This window comes from Hetaerina americana, unplaced genomic scaffold (genome assembly GCF_022747635.1).
Source record: "Hetaerina americana unplaced genomic scaffold, ioHetAmer1.1.p SCAF_5, whole genome shotgun sequence".
Lineage (NCBI taxonomy): Eukaryota > Metazoa > Arthropoda > Insecta > Odonata > Calopterygidae > Hetaerina > Hetaerina americana.
This window is the reverse complement of record NW_027287095.1, coordinates 57887725-57909406: the sequence shown is the minus strand read 5'-3', so window position 1 is coordinate 57909406 and position 21682 is coordinate 57887725. Positions and strand designations below refer to the sequence as shown.

At 37.6% G+C, this 21682-nt stretch overlaps 1 protein-coding gene across 1 annotated transcript in view; it reads left to right on the top strand.

The window, feature by feature from the left end:
• The window catches only part of LOC139693791 (uncharacterized), a 189543-nt gene extending 168248 nt beyond the window's left edge, over positions 1-21295 (top strand). Inside the window, exons 4-6 of the mRNA XM_071592070.1 lie at positions 10962-11138; positions 15287-15401; positions 19846-21295. Of these exons, the coding sequence (XP_071448171.1) occupies positions 10962-11138; positions 15287-15401; positions 19846-19996 (443 nt within the window). The 3' untranslated portion in view covers positions 19997-21295. The remainder of the gene's footprint in view (positions 1-10961; positions 11139-15286; positions 15402-19845) is intronic.
• The last annotated feature ends 387 nt before the right edge of the window (positions 21296-21682 follow it).

Sequence of the window (21682 nt, the reverse complement as noted above, 5' to 3'; positions counted from 1 at the left end):
TGATTTCCTTAGGCATGTTACATAATTAAGAAAGGCTTTAATAAACCAATGGAAAATACTACAGGAGAAACTCGACTACTGATTTATAGATTATCGCTACTAACGCAGGGACCATTATAGTTGCCGGCCAGGAGGTAGGTTTAAAAGTTAGGGTTAGGGCTTTCATCTCACGATAATTCCCTTGGCATTTGAAACTCACACCTAAACAGAATCGGGGGCAGTCCCTTTCCCTGTGCCGCCTGCGGTTTTCCAATAAGTTTACTAACCGAAAATGTCCACAGCATGAGTTAATCAGAGCGTGACCGAGGTATTTTTCCAGATCTGAACCCGAGACCCTCCGATCAATAACAAAACCCGACACACTAGATGACTCCACCACCTCTTTGACGTAGGTCTAAGTTAATAATGGTAATTAAAGAGGGCGGGGAAGGTGGGATTTGAAAGGAATCAAGTTTCTTGAAATTCCAGCGTCGACTTAAGTCTACTCAGGTGCGATAAGGTATGCCGTTTAAACTCTTCATCCGACGAACATTGCGTGATTCGAAAGAATAACAGTAGCAATAGTGGACGCAACAGGAATACCAAGGAAAACTACAGCTCCACCCATTTTGTGGACTTGCATTTCCGACGTTTTCTCAGTTTTCCCAACGAACATGCCGTCCTTTTTCCTGAGTGCTCGGGATCTGTTTAGGTGTTTTTCGTGAGTTATTCTTCATCACTTCGCGTGCCAGTGGTATCACCGAAGTCGCTCGTATAATAATTTCGGTATCTGACATGACATGCACGCCTACGGCAACGGCCTGCGGCAAACACGTACTGACATCAAACCTAGCAGGAGCATCTTTCTTATCGAAAATCCCACATCACATACATTAACACGTCTGCATCCAAATAAAACCTCGAAAGCTCCCGCAAGGGCGTGTGGCAGAAGGTGTTAGGGCACCAGCCATTTATGCATAAATACTAGTTAATTGATTCACTTTACTATGTGTAAGCCCAAATGAGAAAACACTCGTGGAAATACACACGTGCATGACTATATGCATCGTGCACTATTTTTTTGTAGGACTGATTCACTAAATTTCACTTTTAAGTCAACATTTTCTGGAGATGGGGTTCGATTTTGTTATAATTGCATTATGTTTTGTTTTGGTATGATTCCTGACCTGCGTATCAAACTTCTGACTCTTTCCAAAACATTTGGCCCTTCCCCCCAGTTTTTCCCAAAAATGTTGAAGATATTCATCCATTCCCGACTTTTTACCGATTTCCCAGACTCTTTGCCGATATCCACCCAGTAGCATTATGAATTAAACCTGGAGCGGGGAGGGGGATCTGAAGCGGAGGGAGAGGGGGTCTGGGGGTTACAGTAAACAACATAAAGTACATAATCATCAAATGCTAATTCCCATAGTTTCACGAAATTGCGTCATGGTGTTTTAGATTATTCCGGCGGTGGTCCGTTTTCCTACGGAAAATCTCCCACGCAAACACCCCACTCGGGGAAAATTTTTCTCTGACCCGGAGACGTGGTGTCTCGGCACGGGAACACGTTTAAAGGGAGGCCCACGCATGTTTCGCTCGACATACGAGCAAGTTTTGCGAATGTGGGGGAGGGGGGAGGAGAGGGGTACCGTGAATTCTCACTTTCCTGCGGACACGCTCAAAGCATTCTTTACCTTCCAGGAGTACGAGGGGTCGCACGTCGCCGCGGTAGACGGTGAAGGACGTTTTTTTCCCTCCAGCTTTTTTCGACAAGGGTTGGCGAAGGAGTGTGGTGCCGCGACGCTTGACGTGTGAACGTGTGTGCACACGTGAGCGGGCGGGAAACTCCTTCCGGCCTGATCGTGTCGCGACGGGACGAAGCGGGACCACGAGATCCACGCGCCCTGCCCGCGACACTAGTTTATTTGCACTTAGCAAATGTGGCTCTGACGTGACTACGTGAATTTACCAACCATTTTCGTTCGTTCACATTTCCCCGCAAGATCGCGCGGCGGGGGGTGTTGGGGAACAAACCATTCATGCAGAAATATTAGTCCGAATTAGCCAATGTACAAAAAATACACACACATGTATATCCCTACTTACATCATGCAAAAATTGGTGTCTTCGACTCAATCATTAACTCTTAGTTCCTTAAATAATATACAGGTATTAGGGCGATTGGATTATATTTTGTAATTAATGCGAATAGAAAGAGGGAAGAACAAGTACCTGAACCTGTCTGTGACAATATCTATCTCTGTTACTTTATCTCGGTATTCGAATATACTATTATAGTTTGGTACCATGACAATTCTCTAGGTACCGCAGGAAAACTCAGGTATCTTGTACCTTTCAAAAAGTCAAAATCTTGCCTGCTTTCTTCGTGATTCAAGGGGGCTCACAACTTCATTATTCCAACAAGCCCATCACGCTTACGCTCTTTTCACAGATTTTTTAGGCGGACTTACTCTGAATCTCCTCCAATGCCTTAGTTAATATTGTCTTCCATGGATCCCAAATAATTGAAGTGGATTCCAAAAGTGGCTAATGGAAGCGAGGCCATGGAAAACCGTGTGAAATCACATCTGTCTTACTTCATCGTTAAATTTTCCTACAATCAGTCCGATCAAACCTCGTTCCTTAAAGACTGACCCACATATTCTTCTGATGTTTATACCCCATGTCAGCGTAACACCAAAGTATAAGCCCCGTTTTAAGATTAATTCGGTTCCATCTATTTTAAAATGTATATTCCATGGGAATTCATTGATTCCCCAAACAATAAATATTCTTCTTCTATGCGGTCAATCATCCACATCATTAAACTATGACCCTCAGCGTGTAGTGCTGCAAAATGGTATAAGGAAAGTCGAATATTTTTTTTGAAAATAGTGAATGATATTGAATTTGAAATCGGACGACGTTGGTCAAGAAGAGGGGGAGGGATGTAATTAGTCATTAACTTGCCCATATTTCTCACGGGTGTCCCTAAAAAAAAAGTCACCCCACCTGAATCCCCTCCAGGTAAGCGTCTCCCAGGACCAAACCGCCCAACTGGGCGTTGTAATTTATGGATGAGCCTCTCCCCCACCGACTTGGTCGGCACGGTCATCCGTTACGATGGAAGGAAACATAACGACGAATGAAAGTTCCTAAATAACACACAAGCCATTTCAATTTTAAATACGTAGTGTCGGATTTGCCATCAAAATTTTAAAAAATTCGTCCCGACTCTTACTCACATTTCACGCGAATAACCTGTTCAACAAATTCACCACCGCCTTCTTCCTTTCCTTTACAACTACTAATACGTGAAAAAGCAGTTAGTGTTGATTCTATTTTCTGTTGTTAATGGACTGCCACTGATTGCGAGGAAACAGAGGGAAATCGTTGCGTTGGACACGGCTCTCACGGCAGGAGTGCCATTCTGCATTCCATTACGATCAGTTTCAACCAATTTTCTATTTAAAAACTTCATTCTTCCAATGGAAAATTAAATTGCAACATCTTGTTCTCTCTGCTGGTAAAATTTCCTACGGGATTGCCAGCTCAAGAGCATCTCAATCAACTCCAGCCAGAATAACTAACTCTCCGATGATTCTGGGGTTCAACATAAAGCCTTCCACTAATTATTTAATATTGAAATATTATAAATTTTAATAAGCATAAAATAAAATGCAATGGATGGCATTAAAATTAGGAATAATTTTATTCAAGAGTCTGGAGGGCACAACGATCTTGAATTCTGAAAACTTCAGCGGCCACATCAGTTTTTTGAAGTTTTAATCATTAAAGTGATGGGGATAATTAAAAAAAACTCCTAAACTTTCAAATGTATCAAAAACTGTACACTTATTAGTATTCCCAAATTTTAAATATGGAAATGATATCTCCAGCTTGAAAAAAATACTCACTTGAAAACAGTGGTCAGGTCTCCAATTGTATTCCATTTTTTCGTCCCTCAAGGCAGTGCATCTATTTTTTGTATGGCAATATTTTCTTCTAACCCTTTGACGTAAGGTGGACGCGAATTTTCTTATAGACATCCAGTGGGGAGGCATTGACTGTAAGGGAGTTGACAGCTGAATTAGACCGTTTATCGCAAATAGGAGCTAGTTGTGAAAAAAGAAACTTGTGATAAACTTAAAAGCGTATCTAGATAATTAAAGGACCAATATTAAGAACTACTGCGAGGGGTAGTGGTTAAATTATATATTAAATTCCAAGAAACTGCGGGAGATGCCGCAACAGTAACTTTTAATGGATTCATCCGCTAGGTGCGAATTACAATACAACATTTTCGGAGTGTAAAAATCATTCGCCATGAATTATCATCTTAAAAATCATCCCGGTCAAGGTGAATGATTTTTACTCTCTGAAATTATTGCATTGTACAGATTAAATCACTGGCATAAATTAGAAGGTCTATTCTGGGATGATGTTGAAAATGTACCAATGACATATCTCGACTCGGTAGGGAAGATTATTAAAGTAAGATTTAGGAGATTACCAGTAGTACCGGCAGATTTAAGATGTCATTTTTTCCACGAACGATGAGAGATCAAAATAATTGCAAACGACCGCGCCAGGAGAAAAAAGTATTTTTCTTTATTCTAAGAGCCTAGTATGCCGTCATTATTTCATCTTAATCACAATTATGTCATTTATTGTTTCTTATGTTCATAGCAGTGCATGTCCTCATAAGAGAAGTATTTCAAGCTTAGATACCGTAGTTTTCGTACCTTTATGTAACATTATCTCTCTTAAATGAAATATTCAAAAAGTTTATTGGCAAATAACAATTAAGTACACTTAATTTTTGATGTTGTAGGGTGTATCTTGAATCAATCCTAACCACGCACCCTAGCTGTATACGGGGTAACATGTAGTAGAAGTAGGAGTTAAAGATTTCGTTATCTCAAATGGAATGGGGTACCCTTCCGCAGCTTCTGTCATTCCTAGCCATTCCTAAAGTTATTTGCCAGTGAATGGCCATAAAAACTCGATATGTAACAATATTAAGATGGCAAATAACCTTTTTTAACAAACCGTTTAGAATCAAATGAATAAAAAATAGAATTTGAAAAAATATTTTTAAAATTCTTTCCAGAACCACTTAGTGAGTGAAGTCATCCACAGGCATGCATACGCTACTCAATTTATTTGTGTCATTTTCTTTTTGCAATGATTTTATTTGTGCACGTACAGTTCCAGGTAACCTGGCCGATGACGCCACTCATGAAAAAAAGACAAAGCTTGAATGACATGCGTAAGTAGCTTTAGCTGTGCACTGTAAGCCAGTTGTTATTGCACCGCTGCTGATTTTAGTTCGAGCGAGGCGAGAAGTGTTGAATGCTGCCCATCAAGGAGAGTGCATTTCGTTGGCACATGTTAGTAGATGTAAACAATCTCGCCCATTCGGGAGAGGGATAGTAAAACGACCTCCCTCATTCTCCCCTTCCCTTTATTCTTTCCCTTCCGGAGTGCTGTTCGCTCATGCTACTCCTCCGAATCAAATCGAAATCAATCGGTTTCCGCGAGAAAGAGTGGATAGTTCTGCTTTATGAATACATCATCCAAGGTATAATTGTATCTTAAAATTTTCATTTGCCCTTTATAAATGGCTTGAATATAAAGTACTGCGTCTGGCTTGACTTTGTGAACATTCCTAACATCTATGATAATAGATTTTTAAACTCCGTAAATTCTCAAGCTGCATTTATAAAATTATCCAACCATAGGTTCAGAAACTTGTTATATTATCGACACATTGATCTTAATGACGACACAATATTGTCGAAAAACCATTGCCGATTACATTAGAAAATACAGCGAAAAATGTTTAAAGTTATTCAATCTATTATCATGGATATTAGAAATTTGTTTTCCCTGGCTAACTGTGTCCCTTTCGGCTATATTACAGTGTCTAATTAAGGTAATAAAACAAATCATGGTAGTGCTTTGGACTAAAGTGGTCAAAATAGTAGGAACCTAGAAGGAAATTCACGTTAAGGAAAAAGCCGCAAAGGGAGGAGTGAAATGATGACAGGGACGTTGAATAAGGATGTTAGGAAAAGATTGGTAAAAAATCAGATTTGAAGCGTCGTTTTGTATGGTACGGAAGCAGAAAGGAAAACAAACAAAGAAGTACTAGGCATGGTGGGGGAGGAAAAGGGATCGTTGGCAGAGACCCAAGGGAGACACGAAAGGTATATGCAGGGCATTTTGATTTATTTTTCATTCATTTTGAGTTATCTTTCGCTAGCTTGGCCTCATTTATAATATACTGCTAGTATAAAGGATCCTCATGAAGCTGGATTGATTGTCGAATTAGATCGCGTGCACCTTGGAAGAGATATATTTTGAAAACGTTTCTGTGATAAACTTAGTAGCCGATCTAGATTAATAGATGGACTAGTTTGGGAACCAATCACGGAGCGAAGCTTAAATTACAGATTTAATCGCTTGCATAAATTGGAAGGATGTCTGTTTAGCGTTGATGTTGAAAATGTATTATTAGTGCCCTCGTTTAATGGCAGGGGAGATAATGACAATAAGATTAGAGAGATCAAGTGCAGGTCTAACGGCTTTAAGATGTCATTTTCCCATGGACGATAAGAGACCAGATTCACGGTATGCGATCGTGCAAGGAGAAAAAATGTATTTTTCTTTTTTCACTCCAAATAGCCTAATATCTTGACACTATTTTAGCTAACTTTCCAGTTTATTATCCTTCTTGTTACTAACAGCTCGTCTCTTATGCGCAAAGAAGTGCATCACATTTGTATACTGAGGTGTATGGACTCGTAGTTATCATTATCTACATTATTTGAATTATATTACATATTTTTTGTATTATTATACATCTGTTATAGTGTAAAAATTAGGAACATTTTATTTTTGATGTTGCCCTAGTTTTGAATCATCCACTGCCACACAACCTGACGATGTCTTCCAAGGCACTATGTAGATGTAAATTACACAGTAAAATAACAAATAGTATAAAATTAAATGTTTGTTAAATAAATTAGTAGAATAAAAATATAATCACTCTTTACTAAACAATTTACTAACAAAGAATAATTATTAGCTCAATGTTATATCCTACGAACACAAAGTGCTGTGAAAATATTAGCGCACTAGTGAAATGCTGTTCCTCGCATTATCCTTTAGTTATTGAATAAAAAAACAATAAGCTTTTTACCCTTAAAATATAAGACGAACATTGTAACCACACTCACAAAACTTCCTCGAACATTCTCTAACGTGCATTCAGCAACTTGTTTGATCACACGAAAATGAGGTGCACCGCGCCTAACAATCCAAATTTAAAATTAATTCCATAACTTGCTCATTTAATCAATGCAGAGAAATTATAATTTGTCCATGTCTTGTCTTAACGATTTCAACAGTAATATTGCTGGCATCACGTTCACCAAACTCTCTAGGCATTATCCGGCCCATTTACTTTTATACCATTGACATTAATACCGATTCGCATGAAACTAATATGGGTTTCCTTGCACACCTTTGAACGGCACTTTCGAACAAAAATGGTTCTAACTGAAATAACATACGTGTTGATATTTATTATTCCTCCTTACGTCACGACGCATCGTGGCTGAAACTCATCAATTTCTCGAACTGTTCGTGATTTTAACAGGTGACTCAAACATAAACTAACACAAACAGGGTTCGAGTAGGGTTCACACTAAAGCATCCAAACATGGAGACGGAGTGGAGGGAAAGGGAGGAATTGCGTGTTGCCACGCGCTAGGTACGGGAGGAAAGGCTTAAAGTTGGGGGTGAGCGCGCTGAAATGGGGAGAGGGGGACCTCGTCTCTGGATAAAACGCTTGTCTTATTCATGTGGTGGGACTGGATGGTGGAGACGGGAAAGAGAGAGAGCGGCTCCACCCACGACCCTTCTACAAAACCTGCTCCACATATCCACGAACCCCCATTCCACTTCATTTTTCCGGCCCTGCTCCGGCGGTGGGGCCCTGGCCCCACCGCCGGGTCGGGATGGTTGGTGGTGTTGGTCCTCTCCGTGCGGATGGATTTGCGGTGATAACGCGACTCGAAGGGGTCGAGGGAAATACGCCAAGTTCCCCTTCCAGAGATTTACTTTTTGACTTCAGAGATCCTAACGAGGGGATTTACTAAGGAAGCATTCTGAATTATTTACAATCGGCTTTTGTTGATTTAACCGTTACTTCTTAGAAATACCCTTAAGATCTCTGATCTTAACCTTTCCTTATGAGCTTTGCCACCCCTACCGTCACAACAAACTTCAATGCCAGTTTAATCACGAAATTTAATCCTGAACAAGGTTATCCTTTTTTCACAGGATTTCTACTAAATCACCACGCACAATGCGATGGTTGTTCACACCAGAGGTCTTACAAAATCAGCTTTTGTGATACGAAACAAAAAACTTTCTTTGAAATATCTTTTCAATTTCAATCTTGCAATCCTGTAAATGAAATTTATAACTATAAAGGTTTGTACGCATTTGCCTCATTATACACAGTCTTACTGATACACCAACCTGAATCCGAAAATTAATATTATATGTTGTACCGAGTTCTACTCTAAGGCCTACCATAAGTAGCTCCTTGTTGGACATATGTATCCGCCATTGATTGCAGTAGATAAACATGCAAAAAAACATCTAAAATCCAAGTAGGTTCTCGTATAAATAAAATGTGAGCAATCATATATTAACAGGAGTTTTAAAGTTTGCTGGTATAGCAGGAGAATCCTAGACAATCGCCACGGCCAATTTTATCTCTTGATCCATTGTGCTGAGCGAAGTTTAACCTGCCTGCCACATTGAAAATTGATATCTACATCTACATAATATCCCGCAAGGGCGTGTGGCGGGGAATATTAAGGCACCACCCGTAAAAAGAAAACCTGCAAAACAACACATACATGCAAAACTACAGGTATACCCACCGTGGCGTATACATTCTTACAAAAATTCTTTCATTTTACACGCATCAATTACATATTCTATAATCTAACAAACAATTGCACCTTAGGATGCAGTAAGAAATTTTTCCAGTATATATTAGTATATATCCAATAGATGTAAGCGTATTACAGTAAAGGTGAGTGTATTACCAACCCAACATTGCTAAACTTTGGTGGTCTAACTTTCGTAGTGTGTCAATGTGATTAGGCACTTGCCATAACACAGGCAGGTATCTTCGAATTTCCAAAATTAAGGACATTAACAAGGCAATTTATAAGATAAAGATGATCCTCATAGATCTCAGGAAATTTCGCAAACCGAACTGATTTTATCAATTTTCGACCGGCTTTCATTCCTATCCCCAGTTCATCGCAAGCCTCTTTAAGCATTTCCTCTACACATGCGTTGAAAAGCACGGGAGATAATGGACACCCCTGTCTCACCCCTCTTCCTAGTACTTGGATTTGTAAACCAGTACGATATTAAGAAAAGTTATGAGTAAGGATATTAAGAAAATACTCGTAAAAACTTTGAAATGGAGCGTAGCTATGTACGGAGCGGAAACGTGGTCATTGAAGCAGGAGGACAGACGTAGACTGGAGGCTTTTGAAATGTGGGTGTGGAGAAGAATGAAAAAGGTGAAATGGACCGAGAAGAAAACAAATGAGGAAGTAATTGGTATGGTGGGCGAAGAGATGGGTTTGTTGGGAGAAATCCTATGGAGGCAGGAAAAGTGGATGAAGGGGGTATTGACCGGCAGTTAGCCGTGACTCCTAACAAAACACACTACTCTACATCAGGTCCCTTTTCATCTCGGAGTACTTTCTTCCTCCCTCCAACATCCCTATCCTGTTCCTTCCCTTTCCTCGATGGCCTAACATCCCTCTATTACAGTCTTCAACTTCCCACTGCCGGTCAATACCCCCTTCATCCACTTTTCCTGCCTCCATAGGATTTCTCCCAACAAACCCATCTCTTCGCCCACCATACCAATTACTTCCTCATTTGTTTTCTTCTCTGTCCATTTCACCTTCTCCATTCTTCTCCACACCCACATTTCAAAAGCCATATATATATATATATATATATATATATATATATATATAACACGTAAAAAGACACATTTAAGAAGCAATCGAAGCAGTTGACCTGAAGGACTAAGAAAAGGCCGAAAGCTCAAACTTTCTGAAATATGAGTGTCCTTTTACGTGTTATCTATTTATATTTTTGTATTCTATTGCGCCATCTAAGTGTTATATTGCTCTCGTGAGTGCTTCTGCATCATCTACACCTCACGTACATAAATATATACACGTACGTGTATATATATGTATATATTTATTTACATGTGAGGCAGATAGGCAATGAATGTTGAAACGCAAATATATATATTTGAGTCTTTCTAAACATATATGTTTGTTTTAATAATAGTTTCAATATATACTGTGTGTTTCCTATGTTAGACGAATCCCACAATAGTTGTGCATGTGGATGTCAATATTAACGCACGCACATACATACATTCACGAGAGACATTTTTTTCGATGTACAAGTTATAATTTAATAGTGTCTTCATTTTATAATTTCCACGCGGAATGTAATCAATCCTCCGTGACCTCCATTGCAAATAAAATCGAATTAATGCTAAATACGAGTAACTTAGGGTTCCGCAAATTGCTCACCTTTAGGGTAACCTTCCTACTCCAAATTGGATAACTTGCTCAAAATCTAATCACAGGTGAGACCTTTCTATCCAGACCTGAGCGGAATGGACTTTATTTTGTGCTCGTATTTTTTCAGGATAATTGTTTAATTGGTTACTCTTGTCTTAAATGAACCAACCTCAACCCTGAGCATGAATCTGGGGAAAGAAAAAAATGTGACTATCCTTCAATAAAGAACCAAGATCTGTTACAACCGCAACCGCATTGAAACGCATTTACGCATAGGAAACATTTTACAATCAAGGCCTGTTTTCTCTTCCCCTTCTACAGGTGCGGCGATAGACTGCTTTAAGTGCGTCTCCGTCAACGGCAGCAACCCTGCTTGCGAAGACCCATTTCATAATAACTACACCTCGGACATACTGGAGTCTCCCTGCATGGGTGGCAGGAAAAATCGCAACGGACTATTCCCTGCGACGGCGTGCATCAAGCTGGCTGGCGTTTACGGTGAGTTACCTTCGAGACCATCGATCTTCCAATGCATCTCAGACTGGGCGTTGTGAAATTTTCATTTTATCGACTTCACAAGGAAAGAACACAGTGACGCATTTCCTTACGCAAGTCGCAAAAATATGCGGAAAAAATGGCGATAAATTATAAAATGCCGATTTGCAGTTCCTTCCACTGCCTCGACTCAGTACAGTCGGGGCATCGACTTACGTTGTACACTAAAATGACATTTACGATTCCCATAGGTATTCCTATTCTATATCGTGACAGCGAACGGATTGAAAAATAATACCGTATTACAACACAAAATCGCATGTCTATTTCCCGGAGATACCGCATTAGTATCGAGTAATCATAAGCCTCAAGCGGCGATTGCACACAAATGTTGACTCCTTTATGATCCCAACTCGCGGGTCGAAATTTACGCCTATCATTTCTTCTTCTATACGATGCAATTACCGATCACGGGAGTTCGCTACTGAGTTGGAATGGTCGCTCCCCGAGAGAGGCGTAAACACTTACGATCGGACTTGTAAAATACAATTTTTCAATAATTAGATTATTCTAGTTGAATTTTTCATGCTCGAAGATTGTTTAAGCTGTCTTGAGCGTTGATACCACTGCCAGCACTGTTGCTACCCTTTAGCGAAGGGAGAACTTAGTTGGTGACCATTAAGTCCCGGATTACCAAGCCGAGTGTCCAAGCTACAAGGTGCTTCCAAGCTCTAGGGTCACCAATTGTAGGATCTCTATACCGGGAGTCGATAGAAAGATGTGTTTACGCTTAAAATACGAGGGCACTCTTGAATGAACACAAGACATCGATGGCTTCACCGTACAGAGCTCAGATATCGCTTATCTGCCGCTGGAGTGAGAAGCGTTTTCAGTCCTTAAATTCGCGTCTATGTGTACAAGAACAGTATATGATTATACCTTTTCTCCACTTTCGAGGTTGCATTTATCCATCCATCGTCAATTGATTGAAACACGTTAGTGATGTCATGGGAATGAAAAATGTGCGTTGGTGTGTGCGACTGTTCACAGATGGCCGAACGTCGTGAGAAAACGAACCCAAAAAGTTTCGGCCGTAGACCATCAGCAATCATTTACCAGTGGACAAAAGGGACCCTTACAGAAGCCCTATCGATGGCCATTGAACCATGGTTCCGACGTGATGTTTGTACAAGAAGAGGATGCTGAGAAGTAACAGAGATTTCAACTTTCTTGCATAGGTAATTTGTCAGATAAAATAGACGTTATAACTAGAACAAACCTAATAATTTCTCGGGAATAAAACGCTGAGATTGAGGTGGACACCGATGAAGAAGTTGGCATATGTGGGGCCAAACATTTTTGTAATTATTTGAAACGGCATGTCAGGCGGAAAATGACAAAAAAACTTCTTTAATAGTTAATCTAATGAGTGATTCGACGCAGATGAACCGGGCTCGCCTATCAGCTGATCCTTTCGTGCGTTCATATTTTTTTTATCTTTCACGTCATTTATAACATGTTTCATGTATCACGTGTGGCGATTTCCTCTTACGGTCGCCCAGTTATACTACACCTTCTGAAATAATTTTCAGCAGATAATCACCAACATATTTAAAAATATTTCGTAATGAAGAAACGAAGTGACCTGATCCCCTCACAATTTCGGGTAATGATTATCGAGGACGCTTCCTTGGACTTCCACCCCCCCCCCCCTGATGCCAACATCCTTGAACTGCTTCTAATTCCTAACTCTTAAATCTCCACTCGTCATAAAGTTAGAAACCCCAGGTAACTTATCCAGGATGCTTTTTATTTTCATGCCAAATTGATTCCGCTAAATTAATTTTGTAAACAGAAGGATAGAGATTTGAAGGCAGATTAATGGGGTTCTTAACACTGCATTTACCTGTGACATTTATGAATCTTCTCCAACCGATAAAATTATTTCTACTTAATTTTTTGAGCTTCACAGAATGGATATGACCCTCTAGTAGGTGGCTCAGCGATATTTCTGCATCAGGTCCTGATGCCATGTTATATCTTCGATGATACTTCTGCTACTAGATTAGGTGAAACAACCCACCCACCCCATTGTACATGGAATGGTATCCGTTGCTCATTCTGCAAACTTTCATAATTTGCCAAGTAATAACTTCAGAAGAGATCTGAAATGACAAGCAAATTGCGCATTTGATCAGCGTTGCTGGAAATATGAAAATTCATAAATCAATGTGCATTGATGAGAAGATCCATGATCTTCTCTAACTAGAAGGTTATGATAGATAAAATTAGAAAGCATTGTAATTAAGATCTTTTTTTATAATACCTGGTAATGTTTGTCGCCAGTAAGTATGCGTGTTTATTCACGTCATTGCCGATTTAGGTGGGAAAAGTTCGGTACAACACGATTTAGGAACTTCCTTGTTTACTTCTTGTTAGATTAGATATCTCACCTGGAGGTAAATGACAATTTGCCGTTTACCATCTTTAAAACACTCACGAAGGCTGATTGATCATGATGCACAAAAAAATAGCCAATTTTCCAAATAAAAACGGATCAGTGGGAGGTCTATGATATCACATTTAAGTCTGATACTAAATTCGAGGGTGTTGATGGGATTGACAATTGCGAAACTAATAAAGAGACAAAGAATATCTAATTCAAAACAATCAAATACAGAATAATTCCTAATATTATGAATACCAGTGACGATGTAAGCTGATATATGTTAGGTTATAATTGTTTGAATACGTTTTTACTTTTTCCTAGACCCAAATTCCACATTAAACAAGTTAGACAAAAATATAATTTGAACTATGACTGTCAGGTTCACTGATGACAATGGCCAAATTCCATCAGAACAAATAACAACGATGCTTTATATAAAAAAATAATGCATGCTATGTAGGTCGAGCTATTATCTTTTATGCTTAAAGTAGGGAATATTTATCTCAATAGTTTCAGCCTCAACTTTGTGGAAGTTCATTTTAATAAATGAAAAAGAAAAAATTTATTTCAGGTACGACTAGTTTCGACGCCACGGCGTCATCCTCAGGTACAAAGTTTAAAGTCACAATCATTGTATGATTGATGATTGTGACTTTAAACTTTGTACCTGAGGATGACGCCATAGCGTCGAAACTAGTCGTACCTGAAATAAAGTGGTGGATTGAAACAAAGTTTTTCTTTTTCATTTATTAGGGAATATTTTATTATGATAATGGAATCTCACAGATTGTACCTAAAGCATTCTCTCATTCTTCTGTATAATTATTCTTATCTTAAATAGTTTCCAATACTGTCCTTTAAGTAAACATTAAACAATAATGGAGAGGGACAACAGCCTTTACATAGTCCTCTATCTTGAGCCTGTCCCTACATGCAGTCTATCTCTATGCCCTGACCTACATAGAACCTCTTGTTAATTTGGTAGGTAGATACCTCAAAATATTAATAAAATCAGGATTCTTAAAAATTGAGTTTTGCTTCAGAAACTAGACAAGATTTCAGTGTTGTGGTAGAAATACCTGTAGTCATCTTCATTTTTATGGGAGGATTTCCAAATCAAAATTCAAATCCTTGGTTTCCCGACAGAAATTTTAAAGCACCCTAATGTAAACAACAAAGGAATATATATCACCTAGTATTTGCAGTTCTGGGCATATAAATATATCTTTTATGTGCACATATGACCATGTTGAAAAATTGAACAATTCCAAATGTACTATTTATTAATTATATAATAACTGCACTGTATTGAATAATTAGTTAGATATCTACCAAATAAATTTGCAAATACAATAATATATAAAAAAGTCTTTATGTCATATATTAGGTTTTTGGTCAAATATTTCCTTTTCCCGTTAGCTTTAAGCACAATAAAATATTTCCCATATTACAATAAACACATATTATTCTACAAGGAACTGTGATATTGTATGAAAATAATTTAGGACAGCATAAAGCCAAGCTTTCTCTAATGAGGAAATATTATTCTTTTAAATGACTTTCTCATTATGATTGATAAAATTGTAACCATGGCATTAAGACACTTTGGGTTTTAGAAAAAAAATATTGCTAAATGTTTAATTTTGTACACATTGCATTTTATTATTGAAATTGAATCCATTTCTTAATTACTGTTTTTCAGATGACACTGGACAAAGGCTGACTGTCCGAGGGTGTGCCTTGGACAGTGGTACCTTGACAACTGACACTGAGATTATCCGAATGTCCCATTGTGGTGGATTCTACTTTGATAACAGGCAAGTATGAGCAATGAATTAATTTATAAATCAATGCAATTTGGTAGAAAATAATTCCAACCTGCAATATGGTTACCTACATACTTCACTGTACAAAATGTATTCATTTAGCCCACTAAGCATACGTGCAGTAGTCAGTAACAATGATAATTATTCTTCTATTGCTGAAACAGATAAATAGTAAAATGCTCAGAAAGATATAGCTAAGTAATGATTGCAAGCATCTGATATAACTACATTCAATTCCATCTAAACCCTGACCGTAAAATGTTGTGCAAAATGAATCCATAAACTCATATGTACATACTCTTTTCCCTCTTAGATACTATCACATTATTAGTTCCCCTTATCACATTACTAACTTCCATTAATAATTAATGTCAATGCAAGTGAGTAAATTTTGGGTTAAGTGGTTTTAAACACAACATTAATGAGTAGATATGAATGAAAACTTCAATTTTTTTTAATACTGCAGCCAATATCATCTTATCATGCTCTTTCGGCCTTGCTCTTCAGGACCAAGCACAGTGGTTTGAGGTGATTTTTTCAAAACACTTTAACTTGTTACTCCTAACCTCGGACTGCAAATATGTGCTAGGGGATTATGGAAATACCTCTAGGCATGCATAACATTCTTGTTTCATTTCAGGCTAGCAAAGTCAAAAAAATCCTCATTCTAAGTTATTACAGGAAATTAAACTTCCTTTCACTAATTTCTCTCATATCACCCAATATGTGCACACTTCTTCCACATCTGTTACATCCATGGATTGTGTCATGAATGCTCTTCTGTTCTTGATACTTCTAATTATTCTTGTTTCAGGTTGCTTCTACCACATTTGTTGTCATCTTTCTTTGTCTCTCTTTTCATCTCATAATATCTGTTGGCTATTTAACTACCATCCAGTTCCCCTGCGACCAAAATCACCATATTCGGTCAATATTGGCACACTCAAGTTTTACTATAGCACAATAATGTGGAGAGGGGTATAATATTCTACAATGCCATCTGCGCTTCCTGAGGCTGACATACCTTTTTCAAATATTCCAATTAATATCATTAACCTTTCCACTAGTGTCTCTAAGACTTTCAATCTCTTATCTATTCAACCATCTTTCACAAGCATTCTATCAGCATATACTAATTCAATTATTTCACCAGTTAAACTCACAATGAAATCCTTCTTCAAATTTTAGTAATTGTACACAGCTACTTTCATTTTGGATGTGTTGACACTCAATTTCTTTCAGTTATTTCGATGAAGCTTCAAAAGTAAATCTCATTATATTTCAGTCAACAATACTGCATTAAGAGTATATAGAAATATGAGTCATGATATTTACATCTTGTACCTAGATAACCATCATACCACTTACTACCTGTACCTTACCTATTAATATTATCACCAAACTAAGAGATATTCACAGTATACTACAGCCCAGGATGACCTCAGGCATCTACAAATGATGCAACTGTATCTACATGATTTTAAATCATGTACAATTACTATATACTTGGAAAAATTCCTTTTACAACTAGTGTATAAATATATTGGAAACTGGGGTGGCAATCAGAAAAAAGGTGGAACATGGTTATTCATCCCCAACCTTGTTGTTGTTAATCAAACCTGATACTCCAGAATTCAATCCCTTCAGAATATGATGGATTACTATTTTCAAAAACATAAAGGAGCCTGAAGGAATGGTAATGAATACACTCATAGGTCTAAATCCATCTGGTTGCTTTTTAGTAAAACATAATTTTCTGCATGGGATGTTTCAACATGAGGGATTTGATGTTTCTATAATAATTTGAATAGGCCGACGTAAAACAAGGGCTCTTCAATGAAGAATGATAATATACTTCTTCACAAACACTGTTTACTATGCAAAAATTTAATATTATGCTACTTTGTTATTTTGATGTGTAATGTACATGTAATATGAGTTTCATTGCCTTGACTCCAGTGTTGCATAAGGTGCAGCCATTGCAAGTTCAAACATATTCTGTTCACCAACAACTATTTCTGATAATACACAACCCTTTTCATGGGGTTTTTCAACATTGAGCAGAACAGAAAAACATGGTGTTTTTCAACATTGAACTGAAAAAAGACACATGGGGCTAGCTCCATTTAGGCTATAGGGAGGATGAATATATTACTGATAGTGCTCTTAATGTTATTCGATGAGCTCTTACGAATGCAGAAATGGTGTTAATGTTTACTACCATAAGAACAATGATTGCTCTAGTTCCACTTTCCTCAGACATTGATTATCTCCCTCTTTTAAACTTTTCAAACCATCTTCTTGCTATTCTAGCAGGTAGAACAGAATCTTCTGAAGCGCTCTGTTGCATTATGTGGTCCCCAAATGATGAATTTATCAGAATAAATGAAAATTTCAATGCACCATCACCTGCTACTTCTTTGTTATTGAAGGCGAACTGAATTATTATTAGATAACCTACCGGTTGAGGTAAGATTTAGATGGGCAAAACTACAAATAAATAACAAACAAAAGATAGAAACAATTTTCCTCTAGATACATTTTATGACTTATCTAGGATGCATCCCATTGGTGGGTTGGCTAAACTTCCTCTCCTCCATCCCTTCCTCAATTCACTCCCTCCCCCACTTCCTTGGATACAAAAATGTATATAAGTTGGCATTTGTATTCATTTTGTTACCTGAAATTGATGTACTACATTGAAACTGCGTCACACTATTAACTTTAACCAGTAGAAAATTGTTACTATATTTTCTTTATTGTTTTCAAATTCCACCACTTCACGCCTGAAACTACTCAATTTGTTACCAAATAAATATTTTGTTTCTCCGGACAAAACACAATGCAATATCCTACTCTACAACAAGCCCCTCTTCATCTTTGTGTACTTCCTTACTCCCTTCAGCCCGTCCAACATCCCTATCCTATTCCTGCCCCTTCTTTGTTTGCCTGACAATCTCTCTCTATCATAGTCTTCAACATCCCACTGCTGATCAATACGTTCTTTATCTATTTTTCGTACCTCCTTATGATTTCTCCCAACAATCCCCTCTCCTCGCCCAGCATCCCAAGTACTCCCTCATTTATTTTCTTCTCGGCCCATTTCACCTTCTCCATTCTTTGCCACGCCCACATTTCAAAAGCCTCCAATCTACGTACATCCTCCTGCTTCAATGACCATGTTTCCGCACCGTACATAGCTACGCTCCATATCAAAGTTTTTAAGAGTCTTTTCTTAACATCCTTACTCAAAGTCCCTGTCATCAACTCCCTCCTCCTTGTGAAAGCCTCTTTGCCTAGCGCAATTCTTCTCCTTACGTCCCTACTACTTTGACCGTGTTGGTCCAAAACACTACCGAGATACGTAAACTGTTCTACCTGCTCTAGTTTTTGCCCACCTATTTTAATGTTAAGCTTGACCTTTTTCTTTCTAGAAAATCGCATAACCTTTGTTTTATTAATATTGATTCTCATCCCATACCTGTCGCGCTGAATTTCCAATTCACTAAGCAGTGCTTGCAACCCCTTGGCTGACTGACAAAATAGAGCTTGGTCATCACAAACTTAACTGATTTTGCAAATTCCCTGCCGAATTTAATTCCTATCTCCAGTTCCTCCTATACCTCTTTAATCATTTCCTCCACATATCGTATATGTTGAATAGCACCCATGATAATGGACAGCCCTGTCTTAGTCCTCTTCCTAAAACTGCCCATCCAGACTCTCCACCAGCAGCTGAGCAGTCTGAGACATGTACAGGTTGTGAATTAGCCTCAGGTCCATCCAATCTATTCCTATTTTCTGTGCTGCAATGGCATCACACATGCCTCTCCCCTTCCTAAACTCAAAGTGATCATCCCCTAAGTAATCATTTGCCCTGCTTTCCATCCTTTTGTTGATGATCCTGAGAGCCACTTCAGCTGGTAAGGAAATCAAACTTCTTTCTTGTTCTCTAGTCCTCACAGATCTGAATACAAATTTCATATAGCAAAAGTTGCTGCTAGTGCAATCATTATTATTTGCCAGTCAGGCATTTTAAAGTAGGCTTTTGTTCAGACACAGACTGTACACACAAAAAAAGAATATTACTGAATTAACTGATTACATTTTCAATGTGGTAATCACATTTTAAAAAAGTTTAAAGATTAATTGTTAGATCCTTAACCATATCTGATCAAGAAATAGACTCATTAAAGATGGAGTATTTAGGATTGCTTCCTTCTTATTTACCTTGATAATGTATTGCATTAATCTATTTATATTTTAAGTCGTATATACTGTTACATTTGCTAGTAATGGTACATATGAGCCTTTATTTTGGCACTAATTTAACCTGCATATATAACTCAAATTTTTCTTCATGATACATGTAATGAGAACATAACAGGGTAAAAAAATTTCAATTTTTTTTACTTATGAAACATTTGTTTTCTAGGTATGTCAGGGGCTGTCTGCAGAGCTGTGATGATGCTGATGCATGCAACCACGCCTCCATGCCTAATCACCAAATTCAGAACGTTGTTGCAAGTGTCTTGGTGGCCCTTCTAAGCAGCACTTTCTTATTCCATCACTGTGGATTCAGATAATGATGGAATCACTCATATGACATATTTTTATGAGAAAATCATTTTGTAAGATGCACATCCCAATAGCCACATGTTTTCATGAACCATATATGGTATCTAAATACATATAAAAGACATTCCTCCCTTGAAGAAACTATTTATGGAAATACATTAAAATAGTAACTAAAGGGAATAAAAATATGCCTTATTGAGCTTGCTGTGTCATGCCTCTGGGACTTATCTTAGTTTTATCTCTTTCCCCAAAAGAGAAATGACATTTTGAATAGTTGAAATGCAAAATTTATTGGAATGAAGTATCATACCAAGCATGCAAGACAGCAGAGTTAAGACACAAATAACAAAAGGAAAGTTAAAGCAGCAACTCAAATTTTACAGTGCTATGTAACCTTTAGAATATATTGTTAGGAATAATGCCATTTGTATGAGGATAGCAAATTTTTAAATGGTAGACATGCTTAGGATTATTCATCATATAGTGAATAATTGGACCTACGCAGAGTTTATCAAATGCTGTACATTTGGATTCAGGGTTAAATATGATGAAAGAACCGGCATTATGGGTTGCAAACATTCCCATGGAGAAAATTGACTCTGAATAAATATATTTTCATAACCACATGTAATCTATATACATTTGTACTATGTAGCATCATTAGCCATCATATTGTGCCCTTCTCAATCCATGAAATGTTTTGGCTATGATGATTACTTTATTTCATTGTACATAATAATTATTTGTATTTTGTTGATGGAAATGAAGCACAGTTAAGAGTTATGCTGAATAAGATTAGCTTACATTTGGAAATACATATATAATTACCTGTAATTAGCCAGTGCTTAAAAATATCTAAAGTATATAAGTTATTACAATGTGTAACCATGTTTGTTGTTTGAAATGAGGCATTCATTTCTTTAAAATAATGTCTGCTTAAAAGTTATTGTTTGCCAAAGAACCAACCTATGGTTCATTTGAAAGTATAAAGTGATTACAAAAATCTAATGCACTATATTTTTCAATTGCAGAGAATTGTGGAAATATAATTGCAGAATGTTTCTTCAGTTCAAACATGCTTCTAGTTTTCAGTCATTCAGTGCACTTATTTGTACTAAGCTGTAATATTCTTCTATCAAAACTGAATAAAATGCTTTTTATAAACTTTAAAATAGAACTTCTAAATTATATTTCTTGTTTCACAGGTAGATATGGTGACATAGAATTCCACAATTTCTACAAATAGGATACTCTCTATTTGACACAAATAAAATCAGAAATACATGCCTTCTAATTTCAGGTTAAGTCTATACATACGAGTAAGTGGTGTGCCCTCCAATGAAGCAAGTGATGTACTATTTCACTAAATTTCCCATTATTATTATTCTTATTACTGACAGTCTATAGGATAAGGAGGTTTTGTATGGGCACAGGCATGACATCACTAAATTTCTTTGTCTAACAAGACAACCTGAGACCCCAATTAATATCCTCAATTCCACATAATTTCAACCTACCTTCAATCTGCCCAACATGCCTATCCATTTTATCTTCCAACCTCACCTGCCTAATGTTCTATCACAATCTTCAACATTCCATTCCCAATTGAAATGCTCTGTATCCATTTTTCCTTTGGACTTCTCCCAAAAATCCTCTCTCCTTCTCCATTTTCATTTGTATATGTATGAGTATGC